Here is a 27,005-nt window from a genome sequence, read left to right on the forward strand (position 1 = left end):
GGAATCGCCGCTTGAAAAAAATGAAAAATGAAAAAAAAAAATAAATAAATCAAAATCCCGCCAACAGAAAAGGTCACGTGATGCCGAAAACCAAACAAATCGCCCCTTTCACTTTAGATAAAGACTTGTGGAAGAAACATGCCTGTGGAGGGGAATCCTACAAAGCCTGTGTTTGTGATTGTTAGGATATTCAGCGAACAGAAGCGTAAAATCTTTGACAGGTATGTTGAAATTCTGTTTACTGGTTTGCCTGTATCGTTTGGTCTATTTCCACCGCTAATTTTACCATCAGAGCATTTTTTAATTTTATTTTTATTTCGCCGGCTCGTTTCATATTTTTCCTAAAAAAATCCGAGAACCAACTAATTAAATTGGTGTGGCCTTATGACACTTAACAACTTGAACTTCTATTTAAATCGATCTACTAAAGCTCACTTCACACCTCGTTGCATAGATTACCTGCGTTTTGCCAATTCCAAACTTTTCTGCTAGCTGATGCTGACTTTTACCCGCACTTTCGTTAATCAGATCAATTTTTTCTTTCAAAGACAACTCATTACGTTTTCTACTCATTGTCGTACAAGTCGATCTTAATTTTGCAGCATGACGTAAAAAATTTTGCGGCACGACGTAAACCGGATGTCATGAAAGCTCTTGTGCCCTGCATTTTGACACAACGTGGGGCGCCCGTATTTTCAAGGTTTAATTACAGTGATTTTCGACGGGTGGGACCGAAATTAATGGTTGTAATCCGCAATATTGAGGTGGTCGCATTATTGAAGGCTGCGACCAATGAAATATATAAGCAAGCAATCGGGACCGTGAAAAACTGCTCGTAATTTTGAAGTGGTCATAACATGAGGTTTCACTGTATATGCATAAGTATCTGTATATATGATTTGGTCGATATTATACCATGTTGGTATGTCTTGGTATGTTTTCTTTTGTATATATAGTTTATTACGGCGGATAGTGACGTTTGATTAGCAGTGGTATAGAGGGCTAGGATTTGATAAGTTATTTACTTCTTCCTAATCCTTTCCGAACATTATTATGTTACTGTCTTGAGGCTACGCTATTCTGTTTATGACGATGTTTAAGCAATCAATATATACACACACACACACACACACACGTATGTATATAAGAATTGTCCAATATCCAATCAACATTTGGTAAGCAGTGGTCCTATGATGGTCCCTTTTTTCACTGATGATTAGGTTAGACAAGGACTGATATATTGTGCATAGCAAAAAAGTGGACTAGAGTTAATAGCTGTATGCCTAGTTGTACCTCATAAAATGGCCAATGAATGTAGCTATAAGGTACAGTGGGTGTATCTAATAAACTGACAATTTAGTACATGATTATGAAATTGTTTATGTGAATATCATTTCATGTTTGCGTTGCTGAACACTTGCATTTCAAGGTAGAAATTGGCTGCACTTTGGAATTTTATGAATTTCACTACTTTTTACATTATAATCCACTATCATCCTTTTATTGTGATTTTTTAAATCCTTTCTTCCACTTTTTTCCTCTAACATTTTTTTCAACACTGCATTCTAACATAAAAGTGAGATCTCAGCGACAGTAGAATGAAAGCCAATCAGAAGGCTGGAGACATGAAAGGGCATGAAACAAACTGCACTATGCTTCTGAAAGTCCATTTCATAATTTGAAGTGTTTAGATCAGCCATATACATCAAATCCTCTACAAAGGATTCCTCATAAAAAACATCTCAGTACATTTCATCATGGTGGAACTGTCACTCACCTCAGGCAGGTTTCGACTATGGCCTTTGTTATTATAATGAGCCTTTTTTATGTTACTGGATTTGACTGTATCATTGTTGATGCTGCTGTGATTTTGTCTTAGTCCAGAGAGCAGGCAGTCACTGGGCAGCAGTGTTTCGGCCCATAGCCGACACACACTGTCTTTACAGCAGGTCAGTAAAACATTACACACGGCACCTCTGGAAGCACAGAAGACACTGTTTAAGTGACAAAGACTTGCTTGTGTGACAAAACACTAAGGGTCGTATTCAGAGTTGAGTTATGGACAATGACGAGTCAATACCAAAATTTCACACATTCAGATCTCAGACCAGACATTGCTACAGACCTAAATGCTATTCAGACAATTGTGCAGGAATCAGCATGCACAGGGCAAAGTTTGCTGAAACCAGGCATTTCTCAGTTCCACACAATACTGCCCTAAGCCCTTTTATATATTAGTTTGAGCAAAGAGCAGTATTAGGTTCAGTGCCACTGTCTGACAGTTTGATGTCACCACAATACATCATGTTTAATATACTGGCTTTACAGCCTAAGATATTTCTATTAAGTTATTTCAATATTCTAGCTCATTCATCATCATATTCACCTTTTTTGTTATTTTTACTTAAATTGCTTATTGTTAAATCACATTTGGCAGCCAAAAAAAACCCTGCAATCCACTTCTTTAGCCTGCATTTTCTATCCCTAGATTTTTTTTTAATCTTAAGGGCAAGTGTTCGAGTTAACAGGCATTGGTCTGGACATTATTGAAAAACTCCATCTCAGACTCCTCTACACAAGGAAAATTCAGCAATCACAGAGACATGAATGACAGGATATTTGCATAATCTGAACAGAGCACCCAGAAAATCGGCTGAGTGTTGTACATACTGATAAAACTTTTGAAATTAAGTCACCCAACTCTGAGTATAGCCCAACAGGTAGTATGAAAAATGACTACATAGAAAAAAGAAAAAAAACTGCAACATGATTTTCAGCATATCTTTTTAAAAGAGGATGGCATGAAAAAACATATGTATAGCTTACTGATGGGTTGTATACCAGTATAAAACAAAAGATATTACAGTTACTTGAAGATATGAAGTTTATCTTCGAGTGGTGAACATATTCACGAGTGAGCGAAGTGAATTAGTGAAAATATTTTCAACACTAGAAGACAAACTTCATATTTTCATGCCACCATGTAATGTTCTTTATATTATATGGACACATCCACTAAATAAATCAACAAAACACCCACAAGTTAATCAAACGAATTTTAATTTTGAACCAGTTCGCCATTCTGACAACTCACGTCGAGTCAGCGGGAAAACACTAGGATCATCATCCCAATGAAATAGCAGAAATTATTCTATCCACATTCACTGGATGTGAACAATTGCGCACTCTGATTGGCTACTCTACTACTAGGCTATCAGCTCATATACCTTGAGTAGCGAAAAAACAAAATGGCAAAGAGTTTTGCTGAACCAACCGAGGACGAAATAAAAACTACTCAAAAACAAAGCCCCCAAAAATTAAAAGGCAATAAAATATAGAATAAAAGTATTTGATAGTAAGAATTATTATAGCATTTTTCACAAGTGGCTACCGTCATTTTGCCAGTTTGTTTACATTCTAAGCGGAAATTATTTTGTCGGACGTTTTGTATAAAGTTTTTATCGAATTTGCAAAAAATAAAAACGCTGTTTCTCAAAATCCAGTGAATCTGGATAAAATAAAAACAGTTATTCTACTCAATCTCATTGTACATGGCTTATAGCCAACTCGGCACTACCCGTCTCTTAGGCCATCAGCTCATGTACGACTCGATTTCGTGGAATAACTTAAAATGTGTCACTCAGGTCCGCAATGTATTTCATCTGAAAAATAGGAATTTTTCAACACAAGAAGATAAACTTCATATCTTCAAGCCAATATGTGATTTTTTTTTTTTTAAATCACAAAAAAAGTACCCAAATTTATCAAAACAATTAATCAATTTCCTCACAAGTGACATATAGAGGTTTGTGTCACGGTTTTGGCTCTCCAAGTCTTGGATGTAGCTTGTATGAAAAATACATGTATATTATTTACCAGCTGGGAGGTCCGTATCGTGAAATACCGTGACCGAGGTCTTGAAAATACTGACCAAGGTCTCTGGGCTGAAGTCAGTATTTAAGGTCGAGGTCATGGTATTTCACAATACGGACCGACATTAAGCTGGTAAATAATTTTTTTTTTTCTTTACCAAATTCTAACAGAAAATGAGAGCGCCCGAAAGGGAAAACAAAGCCAAGGCGAGCCGGCATTTTGAATCCTCGTTCATGGCTGTAATGCAAATGGCTTCCTCCTCTGTATACAAGTGCACTTCCATGGCAGGGAAAAAAAAAAAAACACACTACATTTTGCCGCCTATGTAGTCCTCCATTTATACAAAATTGAGTCATTCAGGATTCAGCCATGTTTTTGCTCGGCGTTAGCAACAGTTACAGGTTTTCGGCTTTCTCCTGAAATGCTTTCTTTTATTTCGTCATCAGGGTAGTAAAACTCGCTTTCGCTGTGAACACTGTCGTTATCGCTATCCATGCTGTAAAATTAAATGCTATTATACTGAGAAATGCAAAAATAAACGTTGCCAAAAATTGCTACTATGTTTGTTGTTGTGAACGAGCGAGTCGCCAAAGGTCCATAACCGGGGTCTGTAACTGGGCACGCGAGCCAATCAGAGTGCACGATTTGATGGAAACCGGACCACGAAAAAAATAGGAGTGGCATATTTCCCAGTAAAACACTCGTGTCCATATAATACTCTGTTAGAAATTAGGTAACTGGTTTTCAAAAGTCATTTCTGTGTTCTCCTTACAGTATTACATTGTTATGCATTGTATTTTATAGTGTGCTAGAATTTATAAAGCTCCATCAAAACAGTTACAAAATGAGCGCTTTCATACAAGTCTAGATTTGTCATGCAGTAATTAGGCATCATGTTTAGCAAAAACATACAGTGGCTGTGGTTCTCTGAAATCTCCACAACAAAAAAATATATGCAACAAAATTTGTAGCTATTAAGATGGACCTTTTTATATTTTACCTTTAATTTTTATTAATATGGACTCCTAATCTGGAGTTATTAATATGGACCTTTCAATAAAATATTTAAGAATATTTGCAGATTGTTTACATGTTGGTCAAGTTTCTTCTAGTACATTCTTTTCTTTGTGGTTTGTAAAAGACTCCAGTAACTGGTTGGATTTATATTTAAGTTAAAAGAATTGCAATTTTTTTAGATCACTTTCCTGGGGAAAAAAAAAAAAAATTACACTGACAATGGATAATATAAATAATTCAAAAATAACTTTCAGATTATGCCCATCACAATCATCTTTTCAGGTATTGGAAACCTTTGTTAGCCTTACCTGGGCATGTACTTGCTGGTTTTCCTCCAGGAGAAGCCAGTGACTGAGCGTGGATGAGCTAGATAGATGAAAGAGAAGTCCGGCTTCCCTTGAGAGCTGAGTTCAGGTGGAGTGAACAGCTTTGTAGCATCAGACTGCCACTTGCTCATGCTGTACCACACTTTTACCAAACAGTCATCCTGAAATCACACTCATTTCAGTACCAACAAGACATACTGTGTTTAAAGTAGCAAACTAGTTATTAACAAAGTACTGAAACGGACAAACCTGTCCTGCAGTGGCGAAAAACTCTCCGTCTGGACAAAACTTAATTAGATGAACAGGCGAGGCAGTCCTATGTTAAAAATGGGAACAAAATGAACTGTATTAGCTCTATGACTACAAACACAGAGCAAATTAGATCTCAGTGCAACCATATGCAAATTCCAAGTGTGTTGATACATAAGAAAATCTTACTTGCACTGCCATATACACCTCCAAGAAGACAGAGGGTCACTACCCATCTCCTCTTCAGTATCACCACAGAAATTCAGATTAGACCATAACTGTAGGCAACTTGACCCAGTCAAAAGACTAGTACCTACATACACACACAGTCAAGTAACAGAGAGTTACATAAATGGACACAGTCTTGGGACCAAACACTGATCTACTTAACACATACATACACATTTCATTATATATCACACACATATAGATACACATGTACCTGTGGGGCTCCAAGCAATGTTGTGTGCTATAGACTGTAAAACAAACTGGCCTGTTGCTTGCCAGTGATAATTCAGTTTCTGTTAAGATACACAACATGGAATTACCATTATACAATACTAAAAGTAACATAACTGGGAATTTCTTTAAAAAAAAATAATAAATTTATACATATATGCGCTCACCATTGACATTTTTTCCTTTGGGCTCTTCAGCACAGGCTCAAACATGCAAATAATGTTTCCATAGGACGCAGCAATCTGTAGATGACAACACGAAATGGTTGCGGTTTCAATAACAGCAAACATTTACAAAGCATTGACATTTGCCTAGTCTGGGTTTCTGGGACCTGTACACAGGTAAAAGAAAAAAAATCTAATAACAGACAGACATTCAGCTTTGTTACTTGATGGAAAATGGGTGGTTTTAATATACAATTACATTATGCGTCTAGCCACAATGACTATTTGGTTGGCTCTGTAATTTTCTACTATTTTATCTTGAAAGTCACAAAACAGGTCCATAAACAAGCCTACAGTTGTGGTAAGAAGTGTACATACAGTACACATTATGTACATGAATGTCATGGCAGTAGAAGAAGCAGCAGCAGCCTTTGTCACATGCACACTCAAGCACAGTGAAATTTATCCTCTGCATTTAACCCATCTGAAGCAATGAACACATGCATGTGCGCACACACACAGTGAGCAATGAGTGCACACACACATACTCGGAGCAGTGGGCAGCCATGCTATTGAGGTATTTCACCTGACGTCACAGGGTCACGTGACGCCCCGGTGTCCGCCACTTTGAACGTCAAGCTAGCTAATGTCAACAACAGTAGCTGGTATGTTACTGTAGCAATGTTTACGTTCAGTCATTTGGATGACTGTTAAAACCTTTCAGTCTCAAGTTTTTCCTTTACTGGATTTACTAGTTTACTGAGCTAGCACGCTCGGGCAAGCCGGCGGCGGCCGCCGGCTAGCGTGCGCTCGGGCAAGCCGGCGGCTAGCGCGTGCTAGCTCCCAGCTTGCCCGGGCACGCTAGCTCAGTGAACTAGTAAATCCAGTAAAGGAAAAACTTGAGACTGAAAGGTTTTAACAGTCATCCAAATGACTGAATGTAAACATTGCTACAGTAACATACCAGCTATGATGTTGTTGACATTAGCTAGTGCGAACAGCTAGTTGCTAATACACTACTACAACTACACCGACCCTAATAATATAGTTCTTGGTCATTGTCTGGTAACAGCAAATTTATAACGGGCCATGTCTCAACAGACTAAGAAGTTATTTCAAGGACATTTAAGAACATTTTGTTTATCCTGAGGACCGAAAGTAAATGAAAATGTGAACAAACCTTAGCTGTAATAAGATGGCGACCACCGGCTCCAGGGACGACCCGCTGATGTAGGCATGTTACCCAGCCTGACACAAAATATTTGGAGGTATCCAAACTCTTATACGCTTTCAGATCAATACCTGTGTATGGCGATGGGTTTTTAAACAACATAGGTATACAGATCATGTGGGCCGAAGTCAGGTAAAGACGAGGGCTTCGTGTACTTCTGTACGTCAGTGAACAATCCTGGTGGAAGCAGGTAAACGTCGTTCTCTAAGCCTGCTAACCTCAATTTTTGCAAATACCTCTCCCTCTGCTCGCCCTGTAAATGCCCTACGTCGCTGGATAGTGAAGGTGTTTTCTGCATCTCGCACCTTTTTCTTTTATGTTTTTCGTTTGTCGCCTTCCTCGCATTCAAACGGATTCGAGCCGTGCCGTCCAAAACGGCAGCATCACATGACTTGGTCACGTGGGTGAAATACCTCAATAATGCCTGGGGAGCAGTTGGGGTTAGGTGCCTTGCTCAAGGGCACTTCAGCCCAAGGCTGCCTCATGTTAACCTAACCACGTCTTTGAACTGTGGGGGAAACCGGAGCACCCGGAGGAAACCCACGCAGACACGGGGAGAATATGCAAACTCCACACAGAAAGGCCCCCGTCAAACCCAGAACCTTCTTGCTGTGAGGCGACAGTGCTAACCACTTCACCACCGTGCCGCCCTCGGCACTGCCTTTCAATTATTTGAACTGATTTTTATCTGTGGCAGAATGATTGTACAACATGCATCTTTAATAGTACAAGTTTTATTTTGGGTTTTCTGAAATCAACACAGGGTCCAAATTATACATACAGCACACCTAATATTTGGTTAAATGTCCCTTAGCAAGTTTTACCTTGACCATATACTTTTGGTGGCCATCAACAAACTTCTGGTAGAACTCTGGTTGGATATTTGACCACTCTTCCTGGCCAAACTGGTAAAGCTCAAGAAGATGTGTGCGTTTCCTGGTACAGACCTGACTTTTAAACACAGTCCACAGCAGGAGTTTGGGAAGGCCATTTCAGAAGCTTAAATGTTAGCCAGCTTTATCCATTCCACAACCAACTTCAATGTGGTTGGGGTCATTGTTCTGTTCCAACACCCAACTGTGTCCAAGTTTCAACCATTAGCTAATAGCTTGAGAGAGTATGCTAAATAATTCTGAGGTAGTCTTCCTCCTTCACTATTCCATCCACTTCCACTGGCAGCAAAAGAGCCAAAGAACATGATGCTACCACCACCATGTTTAACAGTTGGTACAGTGCAACTCTGATCACTGTGTCCAAACAATTCAAATCTTGTCTCAACTGACCTTAAAACTTTCCTTGAGAAGGCTTTTTCTACGTCCATGTGGCCAGCTGCAAACTTTAGTCTAGCTTAAAGATGTCAATTTTGGAGCAGGGACTTCTTTCTTGGATGGCAGCCTCTCAGTTCATGACTATGTAAAACTTGTTTGACTGTAGACAGTAACACTGGTGTTCCAGCAGCTTCCAGTTCATGACAGGCCCGTGCCTTGGTGGTTCCTGGGTTGTTCCTAGCCAATTTTCTCTCAGCTGTGGGTGACAGTTTGGGTCTTCTTGCAGGCCTGGGCAAAGTGGCTACACCTCCCAAAAACTTGTACTTGCATACAATTGTTTGAACTTGTCTGTGAAGATTCTCAATCATCCAGGTCATAGTAAACTGTGGGTGGTAGAAATGGGCAACTGGACTTGCTTGAAGATTCATGAAAACATTTCACCTCTCCTCCAAAAGGCTTCCTCAGTTCTGTCTGACTAATAGGGAGTATCAGATATTTATCCTCTCCTGGCTCAGAATCAGAATTCTGATGACCAGCTCATCTAAGGTGTCATTGAGGCATCATGTTGGTGTGGGTCGCTGGAGGCTGGGTGTGAATGGCGAGTCATTAGGGTGATCAAAGGATTGCCCATTAGGGTGATCAATGGCAATCTGACTCTCTCTGTCCTCCTGCGAGTGCCCGAAAACAGCTGGGTCCTGGCGTACACCCAGCCATCTGGGAAGTGTCTCACTTTTGCAGGAGTTGCTCCCAGCCATTGGTTTAGATACGTGGATGATACTTGGGTTAAAATCAAAATCCAGGAGGTGGAAGCTTTCTCGAAACACATCAATGCAGTGGATAGCAACATCAACTTCACTCAGGAGGATGTCAGTGGGAATAATCTAGCCTTCTTGGATTGTGATGTACACATTAGACAAGACAGAAGCCTTAGGCCCTGTCCACACGGCAACGGATTCAGGTGACTCCGATACAATTGCTTATCGTTTAGGCCTGGCGTCCACACGGCACCGGTGTTTTGGGTGCCCAAAACGCAATCTTTTTGAGAACGGGTTCCAGAGTGGAAAGATCTGGCAACATTGCCGTTGTGAAGTCGTCTGGATGAGTAGAACGGATTTGTTTACGATGACGTCACAACGACATGACTGTGAGTGCTTCACGCCGGGTAGAAGTGTAACGAATATCACCAGGAAAAAGCCTTACAGAGCACTAGTGAGAGTGAAACACTAGCTTGGATATTATTATTATTATGTTCAGTGTTAGTTCACAGTAGTAATGCAAGAAGCAGAATAGTGACAGTAATAGTGAAGCAAAAACATGCAATTGTACAAACACTGCAGCTCTACAGCAAAATATTCATTTATGAAATGGTCTGATTCTTAACACCAGTAGTGCCAATGATCTTCTCATTGCGATGCGATGCGAGTTGTCAACAAATCCTATGGTTCATGAAACGCGCTTACAAAATATTTTCACTGTGAATATTTATTGTGTAATGGTGCAATCCCGCCAGCAAAAATAGGGGAAAAAAGGAGCGATCTCACCTCTTCAGATGTTGATTTAAGTCCGACAATACATTCCTCAAAAAGGGCGTAGAGGAGCAAATTAATCCAATTTATTCCGGACCATTAAAGACGCCGCCTTCCGCGTAGAATCATACGTCATCCTCGCCGCCATATTGGAGAGGTCAAAGCGGAGAATAAAGATTAGCTGCATTTAACTGTACCAACAGGTTTACCGTCCAAACGAGATCACATGGGATTACCTTTCACAGGTGAGAAACAAATTAATCCATCAACGTGTATCATTCAATTTATTCCGGACCATTAAAGACGCCACCTTCCGCGTAGAATCATGTCATCCTCGCTGCCATTTTGGAGAGGTCAAAGCGGAGAATAAAGATTAGCTGCGTTTAACTGTACCAACAGGTTTGCCGTCCAAACGAGATCACATGGGATTACCTTTCACAGGTGAGACTGGAAAAATACTTTTCATTGTATTTGGTCATTATAATGTAATTTTACAAACAGATTTTCCTGACTTTGTGGCTAATATGAAGTCTCGCGCATAATAGTTTATGCGCATGCGTCCTTACTTCTTCTATTGTTCTGGTGTCTCCGAAGGGACCGTCTTACAGCGCCCCTAGAGGTGTGGCATGTGTACTGCATCGTTTTCAGCAAGCGTTGCGTTGCCATATGGACCTGATATTTTACTGATTGTTGCCCATTTGGACGCAATATATTTTTAAATAACATCTCGTTGCCGTTGTCGTGTGGATGTAGCCTTAGTATCGAGGTCTACCGGAAACCCACACACACAGACCAGTACCTACTTTTCGACTCTCACCACCCACTGGAACATAAATTGGGGGTCATTAGGACCTTGCAACACAGGGCTCAGAACATTCCTACAACATTAGAGGGAAAAGAGAAGGAGCAGAACCATATCAAGAAAGCACTTCAGAATTGCAGTTATCCCAACTGGGCTTTCCTAAAGAGCATAAAAAGGAACATAACTGACCAGGACATTTCAGACCCAATAACACCCTGAAGCAGAAACTGGTCCACCCTAAGGACAGAATACCCAGACACAAACAGGACAACGTAGTGTATGCAATTCAGTGCAGTGAGAATTGCACAAATTCGTATATTGGGGAGACGAAACAACCGCTATACAGGCGCTTGGCCCAACACAGGAGAGCCAGCTCCTCAGGCCAGGACTCGGCTGTCTACATTCATCTTAACAACGAAGGACACTCATTTCGGGATTGTGACGTACGCATTTTAGCCAGAGAGGATCGTTGGTATGAGCGAGGAGTCAAAGAAGCCATTTTTGTCAACCTGGAACGGCCATCACTGAACAAAGGTGGGGGTCTAAGACATCATTTGTCAACCATCTACAAGGTGGTCTTGGACACTCTTCCCAGACGGTTGGGTGTACGCCAGGACCCAGCTGTTTTCGGGGACTCACAGGAGGACAGAGAGAGTCAGATTGCCATTGATCACCCTAACAGGCAATCCTTTGATCACCCTAATGACTCGCCATTCACACCCAGCCTCCAGTGACCCACACCAACATGATGCCTCAATGACACCTTAGATGAGCAGGTCATCAGAATTCTGATTCTGAGCCAGGAGAGGATAAATATCTGATACTCCCTATTAGTCAGACAGAACTGAGGAAGCCTTTTGGAGGAGAGGTGAAACGTTTTCAAGAATCTTCAAGCAAGTCCAGTTGCCCATTTCTACCACCCACAATTGTTTGAACTGATGATCCTGGAATCTTGGTTGTAGAATGGATAAAGCAGGCTAACATGAAGCTTTTGAAATGGCTCCAAGACACATTCCTGGTTTGTGTAAATCGACAATCCTTTCTCAGCTCTGCACTGAACTCCTTGGACTTTTCCATTGTCCCGTATGTTGGTCAATCCAGTGAGTGCTGTCAAACAAACCCTTTATGTTAGCACAGAGATGCTACCAGCTGTAGTCAATAATGATCACCAACAGGAAGTTAAGATATCTTGGTAAGAAGACATTTTGGGACTTTCAGCACCACCGAATTAATAAGCTAAATGGGTGTATGTATAATTATGATGCTGTATGCATATTTTTGACTATGTATTGATTTCATCACTGGAACAGCTGCAGCAACTGGTAGACAAGGTTGATACAGTCTCAAGAGAATATTCCCTCGAGATCAACACCACCAAAACAAAGACCATAGCAGTGACTCGAGAGGTAGATGCGATCAACATCTATTGCAATGGTGTGCTACTTGAGCAAGTCAGCTCGCTCAAGTGCCTTGGGTCGTATATCTACCAGGACGCTAACTGCAGTAAGGAAACCCATCATTGGCTTGGTATAGCTAGAACAACCATCAAAGCTTTAGCCAAACTCTGGAAAGACAGTGCCCTCAATAAATCCCTGAAGGTCAAACTTCTTGAAACCCTCGTTTGGCCCATTGCAACCTATGGTGCTAAAAGTTGGACCTTCAGGAAAGAGGATATGAAGTGCATCGAGGCATTCGAGTTGTTCAGATACCGCAGGATTTTATGGGTTAGCTGGGTTGAACATAGAACTAATAAGTCCATTCTGCAGGAGCTGAACACCCAAAGAAAACTCCTGTCTGTTATTGTTAAACATAAACTAGCCTATTTTGGCCACATAAGAGCTGGAGATCTAACATGCACTATCCTGGAGGGCCAAGTAGAAGGGACTAGATCAAGAGGTTGGCCTAAAAGATGGATGGATGACATTCAAGATTGGACGGGCTGGACCAGTGCCATGTGCTCTGCCTTAGCACGGGACAGGCAGGGTTGGAGGAGTGTGTGCGCGTCTCCTAGGATCACCGACCCTCAAACATGAGGATGGCCATAGAGAGAGATCGATTTCAGAAAACCCAGAATAAATTAGAACTTGTGCACCAAATTCTTGTTTGATTGTTTTGTTTTTTATTAAAAGATACATATTGCACAATCATTCTGCCCCAGAAAAACAACTGTTTGCCATGATATTCATATCCATGATGAGTGTATGTAACCGTCTGACCACAACTGTAAGTACATACACATGATACTTCTTAGCATATCATGCTAGAATGAGTCACTCATTACTAAAACAGTGAAATATTTGGCTTATGTCTACTCTGAACATTAAAAAGGTACATCAAGCTATCATCAGTCTATCAGTAATTCCATCCAAAGTTGTAACTTCAACCTACTGTACATACAAGGCCCTGGTCATGCTATTGGTCCCAGTTATGTTGCACAAGGAGTAAAACTGAAACATCCTTGTATGTACCCAGTACTATACTTTTTGATTTCCTAATACCCTGAAGTTAACAAATCACAGGGAGTGAGAGCTTAAATGGGACCTAGTGCACATTATCCAGGCATCTGAATGAAGCAACAAGAAGGCTCTTCTGCTTCAAATAAGAAGGTGGCGTAAACTGAACGTTTCTAAAATTCACTTTACCTAGGCTTCACAATGATCCAAACGAGGTAAACACACTTTCTTTGTGGCAAATCTTGAAAATTTCAGCAGAATTGGAACACAGGTTACAAAGGCAATTGAAATTCCCGATGTTACACAAATGTTTATGGAAAATAATCGAATGAACTTTGGCCAAATGGCACATCTTAAAATTCTCAGTTTTTCAGAAGTCTGTGTATTACACCTATATATGTTAGACTCCGCCTTCTCAAAGAGCATTTTGAATGACTCCAGTTCTTACTGTACCTGCTGGAACACAGCAGCCTACTAGAAATAAAAGTTCTTTACGGAAAATGTCACACAGAACCATGGGTTTGCATTGCATCTGGTGAGACTGACATTTAACATGCAGCTTGGATCTTACTACACATTTAAACTATCAACTGTTAGCAGACCAGCCAACAAGAAATTTAGAGGCTATGCCAAACAGGCATGAACAGTTCCTATCTGGCCCGGTATCTGCATGCAACACAGCAGATGGCCAAAGGGAGGTGACTGTGGTTACCCGGAACTAGATCAGGGAAAGGGAGAAAAAAAAAAATCCTAATTAAGCTAGTCATACAGTGGTGCTTGAAAGTTTGTGAACCCTTTAGAATTTTCTATATTTCTACATAAATATGACCTAAAACATCAGATTTTCACACAAGTCCTAAAAGTAGATAAAGAGAACCCAGTTAAACAAATGAGACAAAAATAACATACTTGGTCATTTATTTATTGAGGAAAATGATCCAATATTACATATCTGTGAGGGGCAAAAGTATGTGAACCTTTGCTTACAGTATCTGGTGTGACCCCCTTGTGCAGCAATAACAAACTAAACTTTTCCGGTAACTGTTGATCAGTCCTACACACCAGCTTGGAGGAATTTTAGCCCATTCCTCCATACATTTTGATTGGATTAAGGTCAGGACTTTGACTTGGCCATTCCAAAACATTAACGTTATTCTTCTTTAACCATTCTTTGGTAGAACGACTTGTGTGCTTAGGGTCATTGTCTTGCTGCATGACCCACCTTCTCTTGAGATTCAGTTCATAGACAGAGGTCCTGATATTTTCCTTTAGAATTCACTGATATAATTCAGAATTCATCATTCCATCAATGATGACAAGCCGTCCTGGCCCAGATGCAGCAAAAAACAGGCCCAAACCACGATACTACCACCAGCATGTTTCACAGATGGGATAAGGTCCTTATGCTGGAATGCAGTGTTTTCCTTTCTCCAAACATAACGCTTCTCATTTAAACCAAAAAGTTCTATTTTGGTCTCATCCATCCACAAAACATTTTTTCCAGTAGCCTTCTGGTTTGTCCACGTGATCTTTAGCAAACTGCAGACGAGCAGCAATGTTCTTTTTGGAAAGTAGTGGCTTTCTCCTTGCAACCCTGCCATGCACACCATTGTTGTTCAGTGTTCTCCTGATGGTGGACTCATGAACATTAGCCAATGTGACAGAGGCCTTCAGTTGCTTAGAAGTTACCCTGGGGTCCTTTGTGACTTCGCCAACTATTACACATCTTGCTCTTGGAGTGATCTTTGTTGGTCGACCACTCCTGGGGAGGGTAACAATGGTCTTGAATTTCCCCCATTTGTACACAATCTGTCTGACTGTGGATTGGTGGAGTCCAAACGCTTTAGAGATGGTTTTGTAACCTTTTCCAGCCTGATGAGCATCAGCAACGCTTTTTCTGGAGGTCTTCAGAAATCTCCTTTCTTCGTGCCATGATACACTTCCACAAACACGTGTTGTGAAGATCAGACTTTGATAGATCCCTCTTCTTTAAATAAAACAGGGTGCCCACTCATACCTGATTGTCATCCCATCGATTGAAAACACCGGACTCTAATTTCACCTTCAAATTAACTGCTAATCCTAGAGGTTCACATACTTCTGCCACTCACAGATATGTAATATTAGATCATTTTCCCTCAATAAATAAATGACCAAGTATAATATTTTTGTCTCATTTGTTTAACAGGGTTCTCTTTATCTACTTTTAGGACTTGTGTGAAAATCTGATGTTTTAGGTCATATTTATGCAGAAATATAGAAAATTCTAAAGGGTTCACAAACTTTCAAGCACCACTGTATATGAACACCATTAGGGACATATTGTACTTTTGGTGATCAATATCTAACATGATCTAATAAGAGCTTAAGCCTGGCGCACACGGGCAATTTTCCGTCGCTTGGTCGTGCAACTTTTTGACGCAAGCAAAAAATTGCTTCGTGTGTGGATATTTGTGACGGTGATTTTTTGTTGCTTGTAACAGATCGCAGGTATCAAACATGCTTGATATTCTGTGACAAAAAATTAAAAAATTGCCAGTCGCTGACCTGTTGCAGAGATATCGCGTGTGTGTCTTTGCAATAATGCAGCGATCACCTCCAAAGGCTAAGCCAATCCCCGTCCACAAAGTAGTCACGTGATTTCCACATGATTTGCATCCCCCTCCCCAAATTGCAGATAACGCGCAGACGCAACTACCTGAGAGGGGAAACTTGTGTCCAAAAATTGCAATACACTTGCGACAAGAAGTCGTCCGTGTGCGCCAGGCTTTAGACATGACATTTTTTTGGAGTGGGACCAATAGTGTGACCAGAGCCATAAAACTTCCCACAATATTTCAATAAATGTTTGCAATATGGGAATATAATAAATTTGCTATGACAAAAGATTTGCACAAAAATTTACAACCACTGTCGGTTTTTAGACAATGTACATTTCCTGTTTTGATGGCAGAATGTGTGTTCAGACATGATCATCTGCAGTCAAATCACAACTAATGCTGCTATGAACTGTTTGATTTATAAAACAGTTAACTTTGTAGGAACTGAATTCCACATTAAAACAGTTATAGCTATTGACAGAAGCTCCATTTCAGTTGGTTTGCTTCAACTGTGATTAAAAGGAGATCAACTGCCCTTGGGATAATTCATCATATATTAAGCCTGTTTTATAATGTGTGATTATGGTGATATTTTAAGATTATTACTTGTCACACTGCACAAGATTATCCCAATAAAATCTTGGCAGAAGCCTGTGCTCATGTGAAAATTCAATGAGTTCTGAGAGATAACACTGTCCATGTCAGATTATATGATGATCCTCTTACAATAAACCTGCAAATTCAACTTATGACAATTTTTATACTGTGCAATATTTGTCTGCAACAGAAAAATTGGGCCAAAAATCATCACGTAAAACCAACCTTAGGTAAATCTGAGTCAAAAGCTTCAAGAAGTTATGGTCTGCACTATTATTTTTCTTTTCAGAAAAAAATATGCTTAAAAAAATAATTCTTGGCATTTGTGGCTTCTAATCTCAAATATTCAGCGGCGAACTGTTACTATTAGAGCTGGGACTTCAGCTCAGCCAAAACTTAGCCAGACACACCAAAAAAGCAATAGGCAAAGGATTTTGCAAGGGATTAGCGCCAGGCTACCCGGTGGCTCCGTTGTGTGTAGTTGTCGATGTTGATTTTAAAAGTAAGTAAATTACATAGGGAAATGAATACTTAAGTCTGAGTGAAAAATACTGTGGCGAGCGTGCGTGGAAGAACAGCCTGGAGACAGAAATCTTAGTTTCTCGGTTGTTAGCCTGTGCTACTTGCGCTTGATAGGACCAGCTTGATCGCTTTATTAGTACTCGCTAACACTACTGATGAATGCTATTACACCGGCTGGAAGGTGACTTCACTGCTGTGCTGATGGCGCCAACTCACAGTTAAACTAGCATTTGCCTTCAAGAAGGCCTAGGGCAATAAATTTTTGGCCCCTCCCACTGTAAATCAAAATCTGTTTGGTTAACTCATCTGTCACTTCCTACATACTGTAAACATACACTGCCATGGCCTTCTGTCCTGGCAATGAAGTCCTAACCAATGAGTGAGGCAGCTCTAAACTCCTCAGTCTAGAGAGACAAAAAAATAATAATTGGATAACTCCATTTTCATGTTTTCAGGACAGTAATCCTTTCATTTCTGAAGCAAATTTAACCAAAACTGAGGCCAAATTTAAATCAGAAGAGAATAATTACAAATGAAATTATGAAAGAATGAAAGCAATTAAGCATAACATTTGAAATGCTGATATGTTTGGGTCTTCTCTGAATGCCTAGAAGGCTCTGATGGTTCCCCTCTGCAAATATTGAACTAGAAGAGAAGATGAGACAGGAAAATACACAACTTTTACCTGTCCTTGTTGAGAGCAGTCCATACACCCAACCTGGATGTTTCCATGCTTGGCACCTGGGATGATCTGAAGCCTCTCAAAGTCACTTCCCAAGATTACAATGTCACATCCAGAAGCATAGGCCTATCATACAAGCCAAGAGAACATGAATATGTACAGTTGTAATCAGACATTTACATACAGTGACATGAATGCCATCTTGGATATGAATGTCATGGCAATATTTGGGCTTTCAGTAATGTCTTTGAACTGATCTTTTTCTGTGGCAGAATGATCGTACAGCATACATCTTTAATTTAAAAAAAATAGAATTTGTTGCACAAGTTTCAATTTTCTTTGGGTTTTTTGAAATCAACACAGGGTCAAAATTTTACATACGCTCACTTAGATTATTAATTCAGAGGTGCTGAAACTTCCAAAATGTCTCATCTTGCCAAGTCCGAAGTCTCTTAACTTCCTGTTAGTGATCATGATTGACTACAGCTGGCAGCTTTTCTGTGCCTTCATAAAAAGGGTTTGTATACAGCACTCATTGGATTGACCGACACCCAGTAAAATGGGAAAAGTCCAAGGAGCTCAGTGCAGATCTGAGAAAGAGGATTGCAGATATACACAACTCCGGAATGTCTCTTGGAGCCATTTCTAAACAACTGCAAATTCCAAAATCAGTTCAAACAATTGTATGCAAGTTATTATGAGGTGTAGCCACCTTGCCAAGCCACTTTGCTTCAAGAAAACCCAAACGGTCACCCTCAGCTGAAAGGAAATTGGTTTGGATGGTCAGGAACAACCTGGGAACCACCATGGCACAGCCCTGCCATGAACTGGAAGCTGATGGATCACTGTCTACAGTTCAGATCACCATGGACTAAGATGCTGCTATCCAAGAAATAACCCCCTGCTCCAAAACTGACACCTTCAAGCTTAAAGTTTGAAGCTGACCACATGGACAAAGAAAAAAGCCTTCTGGAGGATAGCTGTATGGTCAGATGAGACAAAGACTGAGTTGTTTGGCCACAATGACCACCATGTACAGAGGAACACTGTACCAGCTGGTGGTGGTAGGATCATCATGCTCTGGGGCTGTTTTGCTGCCAGTGGAACTGGTTCATTGCACAAAGTGGATGGAATAATGAAGGAGGGCTACCTCAGAATTCTTCAGCATAAACCATCAGAAACTTGAACACGACTTGGGACTTACAACAGGACAATGAACCCAAACACGCATCAGAGCTGGTTGTGGAGGATAAAGCAGGCTAACATTAAGCTTAAAACGAGTCCTGGCTTCAACCCTATTGAAAATACATGGACTGTGCTTACAAGTTGACACAGATCACTCCCTGCCTGAGTCACCTGGGCGAGGGTTCTGTTAACTAAAGACCCGAAACACTCTATAACTCCAGGTTCATCACTGAAGACATGTCCAAGCAGCACTTGAAGATGGTGAAGTCTGGATCGCTTCTTGGAACGGCAATGTACATCATACCCGTGAGAAATCCTCTGCCCAAGCCCTGGATTCTCTCTCTTTGTGTGTTTAAAAAATAAAATATGCTTTCTATTCTATCATAATGTATTCCATTCTACTTTGTCAAATTCCCTTGTTTTCTCTAATAATACGGTATATTCCATTATCTTATCCTAACTGTCTATCCTAGTCTATACTGAATATGTATACCATTTGTCGTAGTATCCTGTTCTATACCACCATAATGCTTTCTATTCTATTCCTATCAGTTCCTTTCTATTCTATCATAATACATTCTGTTCTATTTTGATATATTCCCTTCTTTTTTCTCATGATGTATTCTATTGTATTGTCATACCGTAGCTGCCTATTCTGTGGCTATGTGGAGTGTTTTGTCCTGTTCTGTGTCTTCATGATGCTTTCTATTCTGTCATATTCCCTTCTTTCTTTTAGTCTATTCTGTTGTACTGTCATGACTGACTGTCCTTTTCTACAAACTAAAAAGAATGTGTAGCATTGTCAAATGCTTTCTATTCAATTATATTCCCTTCTGTTCTCTTATATTCCTTTCTGTTCTCTTAATATACTTTTTTTTTGGTCATGCTCTCTTCTGTTCTGTGCACATGCACTCTATTCTCCATGTTCTATCTGAATATATACCAAGTTGTCATATTCTATTCTCTCCCAAGTTATCCTACTCTCCTCTGCTATTCTCCATTTCTATCCGTAATGCATTATACTGTCATTCTTAGTCCTGGGTATGACTTTAAACTGCAACCGGTGGTGAGTCTCAGGTCCGGGAGGACTTGAGTATTGGGGAAAGTGGAGTTACCCCTTAATCACTACTGCTCCCAGGTCTGCTCTGACCCGGAGTGGCAGCACCTGCCTGGGTTCCAGCTATGGGTTAAATAGTACATCACCAATAAGGCACTGGCAGCAGGGCACTTTGCGGTGCAATGTGGCAGATGAACCCAACAGAGTCAATGGCACACCACCTGATGGCATGCGGAAGAGCCACTCAAATGGCCAATGGATGGCATCACTCAGCAAGTCAGTTGTCACTGCAGGGCAACTTCCATACCCGTTAGGTCTGTGGCACATTTGTGCACCACTTGCCATCAGGTCTGGAGGGCCAGAGAGACAACACAATGGGGGCACGACATAGTTTGTCTCACCTTATTGTGCAAGGCGCTTCATTAGGAAAGAGAATAAGTCTAGTGTGTGCCTCACGGCCCATCTGCGTTTCTGCGCACCCTAATGAAGCAGTCATCATCGCTAGCGATGGACAGCCGACGACGAACTTACCAGGAACACATTCGTGTAATGGCAGACTCAAAGAGCCAAACTTTACCAGCTAAATAGAACATGTTCCCGGTCTTGTATTAAAATACAATTTAGACAGTAAACTATTTAACAGGTCTAGTTTTGTAAGGTATAATTTCCAGAGGTTGTGTCATTTTCATAAGACTAGCACTTTAAGTAATAAAATTTCTGGACAAGTTTGGACACACCTCCCTATTATCATAAAAGAAATCTGTGAGTAAAATAGAGAGCAGAAAAAAAAAGTGTGAAGTTGAAAATAAGAGACACAAAATTATAAAAAGATGAGTAATAAAATGTACAAAATTACATTTAGTTTTATTATATTGACTGAGGCTTCAGGAATAAATTTAAAGAATTTTACTCTCTTGATAATCAGTTTTTGACTCATTATATATTTTCTTTACCATTTGGGGAGTTCATAGAGAACACTTTATATCTTTCTACCATGACACATTACACACCTTCTGAAGGGCAGTTGTTTGTTGAATAAATATATCTGTTCAACAAACAACTGCCCTTCAGATGATGACTGTGTGTAATATGTCATGGTGGAAAGATCAGACACAAATTTCCATCCTTGTCAGCAAATGAAAGCAGCACAAATTGATCATATACACTTACACCGTGTTCATGTACAGAAATCATGTACACTTTTTCTGGACTCATGGGTGCATTTGTGCAAGACGTATGGCTTCCTTACCGTGAACGGCACGCTGTTTATGCTTCCGACAGAAAAACAATGGTCTCCAGGGTTGACGGCCCCAGTGAGTACTTGGTGTAGATTCATTGTCCTTGGTGCACCTAAATTTCAATTTCCATCCTCAGAATATTTGATCTTCTATAGAAACCCATGTAATGTCATGAACATAGTAATGTTCACATCCTGGTCACTAATATTCCCCTAAAAGATAAAATGCAATGATCAATAAATAACCAGGGGAGACAAACTGACAAACAACCTTGCTAATTTTTTTTAATATGTTATCATGGTAAAACATGTCTCAGCACTGACTAATAACTTGATTATAAACACATGAAATAAATGCACTACTATCACCATTAGTGAAACTCAGAAGCCACCTTAACCTTTGGAAATGCTCGAAACTCAACTGCCTGTCCTAAATTACTTCCATATTAATCTTCAGAATTAAAATGTAATCTTCACTGGCATCCAATATATATTTTATAATGAAATCTTACTTGACTTTCAGTGTAAACTTTCATCAACATTTTGATGAACAGTATCCTTCCTCATCAGCAATGACGTGCGCCTACCTACCGATAGTGGTGCCAGTAAGGTTTTAGCCCTTGTTTCATTTTTACTGAAAGAGTGATACAGCAGCACAATAGTCCTTTACCTCACTCACCTCCTCATCTTTAAATTTTAACTCAAACATATCAGGTTCCAAACTTCAACTTTCATTCTACAACCCCGATTACAAAAAAGTTGGGACAAAGTACAAATTGTAAATAAAAACGGAATGCAATAGCTTACAAATCTCAAAAACTGATATTGTATTCACAATAAAACATAGACAACATATCAAATGTCGAAAGTGAGACATTTTGAAATTTCATGCCAAATATTGGCTCATTTGAAATTTCATGACAGCAACACATCTCAAAAAAGTTGGGACAGGGGCAATAAGAGGCTGGAAAAGTTAAAGGTACAAAAAAGGAACAGCTGGAGGACCAAATTGCAACTCATTAGGTCAATTGGCAATAGGTCATTAACATGACTGGGTAGAAAAAGAGCATCTTGGAGTGGCAGCGGCTCTCAGAAGTAAAGATGGGAAGAGGATCACCAATCCCCCTAATTCTGCGCCGACAAATAGTGGAGCAATATCAGAAAGGAGTTCGACAGTGTAAAATTGCAAAGAGTTTGAACATATCATCATTTACAGTGCATAACATCATCAAAAGATTCAGAGAATCTGGAAGAATCTCTGTGCATAAGGGTCAAGGCCAGAAAACCATACTGGGTGCCCGTGATCTTCGGGCCCTTAGACGGCACTGCATCATATACAGGCATGCTTCTGTATTGGAAATCACAAAATAGGCTCAGGAATATTTCCAGAGAACATTATCTGTGAACACAATTCACCGTGCCATCCGCCATTGCCAGCTAAAACTCTATAGTTCAAAGAAGAAGCCATATTTAAACATGATCCAGAAGCGCAGACGTCTTCTCTGGGCCAAGGCTCATTTAAAATGGACTGTGGCAAAGTGGAAAACTGTTCTGTGGTCAGACGAATCAAAATTTGAAGTTCTTTATGGAAATCAGGGACGCCGTGTCATTTGGACTAAAGAGGAGAAGGACGACCCAAGTTATCAGCGCTCAGTTCAGAAGCCTGCATCTCTGATGGTATGGAGTTGCATTAGTGCATGTGGCATGGGCAGCTTACACATCTGGAAAGACACCATCAATGCTGAAAGGTATATCCAGGTTCTAGAGCAACATATGCTCCCATCCAGACGACGTCTCTTTCAGGGAAGACCTTGCATTTTCCAACATGACAATGCCAAACCACATACTGCATCAATTACAGCATCATGGCTGCGTAGAAGAAGGGTCCGGGTACTGAACTGGCCAGCCTGCAGTCCAGATCTTTCACCCATAGAAAACATTTGGCGCATCATAAAACGGAAGATACGACAAAAAAGACCTAAGACAGTTGAGCAACTAGAATCCTACATTAGACAAGAGTGGGTTAACATTCCTATCCCTAAACTTGAGCAACTTGTCTCCTCAGTCCCCAGACGTTTACAGACTGTTGTAAAGAGAAAAGGGAATGTCTCACAGTGGTAAACATGGCCTTGTCCCAACTTTTTTGAGATGTGTTGTTGTCATGAAATTTAAAAATCACCTAATTTTTCTCTTTAAATGATACATTTTCTCAGTTTAAACATTTGATATGTCATCTATGTTCTATTCTGAATAAAATATGGAATTTTGAAACTCCCACATCATTGCATATCGTTTTTATTTACAACTTGTACTTTGTCCCAACTTTTTTGGAATCAGGGTTGTAATACCATGCTTGTCAACTCAGATCTCTAACTATCCAACATATTTTATTAAAACGGAGGCAGAAAAGAAGCTCTCGCTCCTTTACTTTTAGGAGCCAACAATGAAACCTGATGGTTGTCCCTATGCCCCCTGTGACATCATCCTGGCACACAACCATTAACTTCTCAAGCGAATAACAAAAATACAGCAGCAACAAGACAAATTAGGACCCAAAAAAAAAATAAAATCACTAATCAAAATCACAAATATTTCAATATAAAAATGTTTCACGAGATTTTCTTTCAACACTTCTGCAATATAAACTCATTTGCACTATTCCGCACTACCTCATCTTAACAGCTGCTAGTTTGTTTATACTGCTTATTTCATGTTTACCTGCTATACCTCAAGTGCCCTTGACTGTTTGGTTATTTGAACCAATTTGTGTGTATATATTACACATTATATATGAGTGATTCCACGCTTATGGGTACTGAAATGGGGACATGAACTTATTCACCTAAAACCATTTCTTTTTTTACCATCAGGTCACAAAACATGTAATCTTTAATGAATGATATGTTAAAAGATAACTTTAATTTTCTGAGATGTAATAAAAACATTTATATGCCAAAGTCAAGCCTATGAGTTCCAAAATGATGTCTGTTACATTACTTCTGTTACGATTGTCCATCTCGCGTCTGTTACAAATTAATTACAATCTAGCTATACACCATGTTAATCTTATTGAAAGAATGTGTATGTTTATTCTACTACACATGTTTATTAATTATATTTGCTAAAACATCACCTTCCTATGGGTGGCACGGTGGTGTAGTGGTTAGCGCTGTCGCCTCACAGCAAGAAGGTCCGGGTTCGAGCCCCGTGGCCGGCGAGGGCCTTTCTGTGTGGAGTTTGCATGTTCTCCCCGTGTCCGCGTGGGTTTCCTCCGGGTGCTCCGGTTTCCCCCACAGTCCAAAGACATGCAGGTTAGGTTAACTGGTGACTCTAAATTGACCGTAGGTGTGAATGTGAGTGTGAATGGTTGTCTGTGTCTATGTGTCAGCCCTGTGATGACCTGGCGACTTGTCCAGGGTGTACCCCGCCTTTCGCCCGTAGTCAGCTGGGATAGGCTCCAGCTTGCCTGCAACCCTGTAGAAGGATAAAGCGGCTAGAGATAATGAGATGAGATCACCTTCCTATGTTTCAAAAAGTAATTCTACATTGTTAAAATTGAGAATATATATGTCCACAACACTTCTGTTACGTTCTGACTTTGGCATATAAATATGTTTTTATTACATCTCAGAAAATTAAAGTTATCTTTTAACATATCATTCATTAAAGATTACATGTTTTGTGACCTGATGGTAAAAAAAAGAAATGGTTTTAGGTGAATTTTTAAAAATAAGTTCATGTCCCCATTTCAGTACCCATAAGCGTGGAATCACTCATATGTATGTATATGAGTGTTTAGTCTACGTCTAGTTCATATCTAGAGTGTTTATATTGTCTGAATGTTTGGTCTATGTCTTGTTCTTATCTAGTGTTTATACTGTTTGAGTGTTTAGTCTGTCTAGTTCCTATCTAGAGTGTTTATAGTGTTTATATTGTTTTTTTTTTCAATTATTCTTTTTATTTATTGCATTGCCTGTTTGCACCGTGGGTCAGAGAGGACTGAAATATCATCTGTGCTGTATGTCGAGCATGTATAGCATATTTGACAATAAAGTTGACTTGACTTGATATACAGTGAGCCAGAGTTAGCAGACTAGCTCCAGACAAAACACCTATGTTTAAAGTCCTGAGTGGCTCCAGAGAAACGCACAAGTTCCGACCAGATGTTCTAACTTCCTATCCTACATGTATAAGGAGAAGGAAGACATTTATCACTCAACTTATCCCCTCACTATCCACAAGGGAAGTTCCGCGCGCTGCCTCACGTGATGACGTGACCAATACGTGGAGGTTAACTAGTGTAGCATAGCGGCTAAATCATCTATTCTGCTTTGCAAATTATATGCTCAGTGCAAGGTTACAGAATTAAGCAATGCCACTAATAAACTCTCCTTGTTATGGTTACCTGTTAGCTAACTTTATACAACTGTCAATTTCTCAGCCAATTAATTAACTGTTGTACTAACTAGCAGGCTAGTGCGCTAAAGGAAGCTAGCTGTCAGTGTCTACGTATCATTCAGATTAGACATGTAGCGTTAACTATCTGACCGGCTAGCTAACATATAACTGCTAAAGCAATTTTCCCTGTAATATATATATACACACACACACACACACACACATTACTTATTGGCTTGACCGTTGCTTTAAGGTAATGACTTAGCCGGTTGGTGTATGTCACCTACCTAGTTTCTATATCAGACCAACAAACTACTGTGCTGTTTCATATAACTTAGCAAGTTAAGTGTAAGACTACAACACTGCTGAACCAACCTGAACTGAACACCAGTTCTGCGGTGCTGGTTAGCATTCACCGGAGCTGCTTGTGTAAATGAGACTATAGTATGTAGCTAACGTTAGCGCCTCTACACACTTCTGACCCAAACCAGACTTTGAAGCGAACCACTGCTGGCGTTAACAAGCTCTTCACAAAGCATTAAAATGGCGTCAAGATGTTTATAAGTTACCATACAGGTCCTACCTCATGAGTTAGCTGAAAAACAGATCATGTTTAACAGGAATACATTTTCCCCCACTATAGGACTTCCATACTCGCTTATTCGCGTTTGTGTGTAGAAGCTCCACTGTGGACAAAATGTTTGGTAAGGTGTTTCCAGCGCGGTGGATTCTGGTCGCTGTAGTTCACGAATGTAGTGCATAGCGGTGAGCCTTTACCACTGAGCTCGTGCATTTCTGAAAAGCAGATCTGTTGTCGTCACTAGCGAACCATGTTTGGTTGATGTAGCCAGTTCCTTTTTACACACTCACGCATTCAAGCAATTTAGAGTAGCCAGTTAACCTAACTGCATGTCTTTGGACTGTGGGAGAAACTGGAGCACCCGGAGGAAACCCACGCAGAAACCCCCCCCCGGCCACTGGGCTCGAACCCAGAATCTTCTGGCTGTGAGGCAGAGCATTTTTTAACATAGTTACTGGGAGACCAAATGGTCTCCCAGTGGCCAGATTTGGTCTCCTAGTCAATGCCAAACCAGCTTCACTGGGAGACCAAATTTTAAACCAAGTTATGTATTATTATTTGGCTCAATCAGTTGCAATTAATTAACCAAGTACCATGTAAGTATACATTTAACAAGGAAAACGAAGATCTATGTTATAAGATATACACACAAGATCATGTTAGTTAAGAAAAACAAAACTAAAATTTGGTTACTGAGATGGCTGATGTCAGAATCCGATGTCATTACTGTGTAACTTTGAGTGTCTTTGACATAACATTTGTGCTTGGTAATTGCTCTT

At 40.2% G+C, this 27,005-nt stretch overlaps 1 protein-coding gene across 2 annotated transcripts in view; it reads right to left on the minus strand.

Annotated features, from left to right (window-relative positions):
* Positions 1–26,378, minus strand: part of dmxl1 (Dmx-like 1) — a 71,706-nt gene extending 45,328 nt beyond the window's left edge. Inside the window, exons 1-9 of one of the 2 annotated variants that reach the window (XM_060931886.1) lie at positions 26,230–26,378; positions 21,261–21,461; positions 17,773–17,895; positions 6,092–6,166; positions 5,908–5,986; positions 5,655–5,778; positions 5,466–5,532; positions 5,199–5,377; positions 1,778–1,976 (exon numbers count right to left, since the gene is read on the minus strand). In XM_060931886.1, coding sequence (XP_060787869.1) covers positions 1,778–1,976; positions 5,199–5,377; positions 5,466–5,532; positions 5,655–5,778; positions 5,908–5,986; positions 6,092–6,166; positions 17,773–17,895; positions 21,261–21,347 — 933 coding nt within the window. In that variant the 5' untranslated portion in view covers positions 21,348–21,461; positions 26,230–26,378. The remainder of the gene's footprint in view (positions 1–1,777; positions 1,977–5,198; positions 5,378–5,465; positions 5,533–5,654; positions 5,779–5,907; positions 5,987–6,091; positions 6,167–17,772; positions 17,896–21,260; positions 21,462–26,229) is intronic. The other variant, XM_060931887.1, reaches the window with a different exon arrangement.
* Positions 26,379–27,005: the final 627 nt, after the last annotated feature.

The sequence above is a fragment of the Neoarius graeffei genome, chromosome 10 (genome assembly GCF_027579695.1).
Source record: "Neoarius graeffei isolate fNeoGra1 chromosome 10, fNeoGra1.pri, whole genome shotgun sequence".
In the NCBI taxonomy this organism is placed as follows: domain Eukaryota; kingdom Metazoa; phylum Chordata; class Actinopteri; order Siluriformes; family Ariidae; genus Neoarius; species Neoarius graeffei.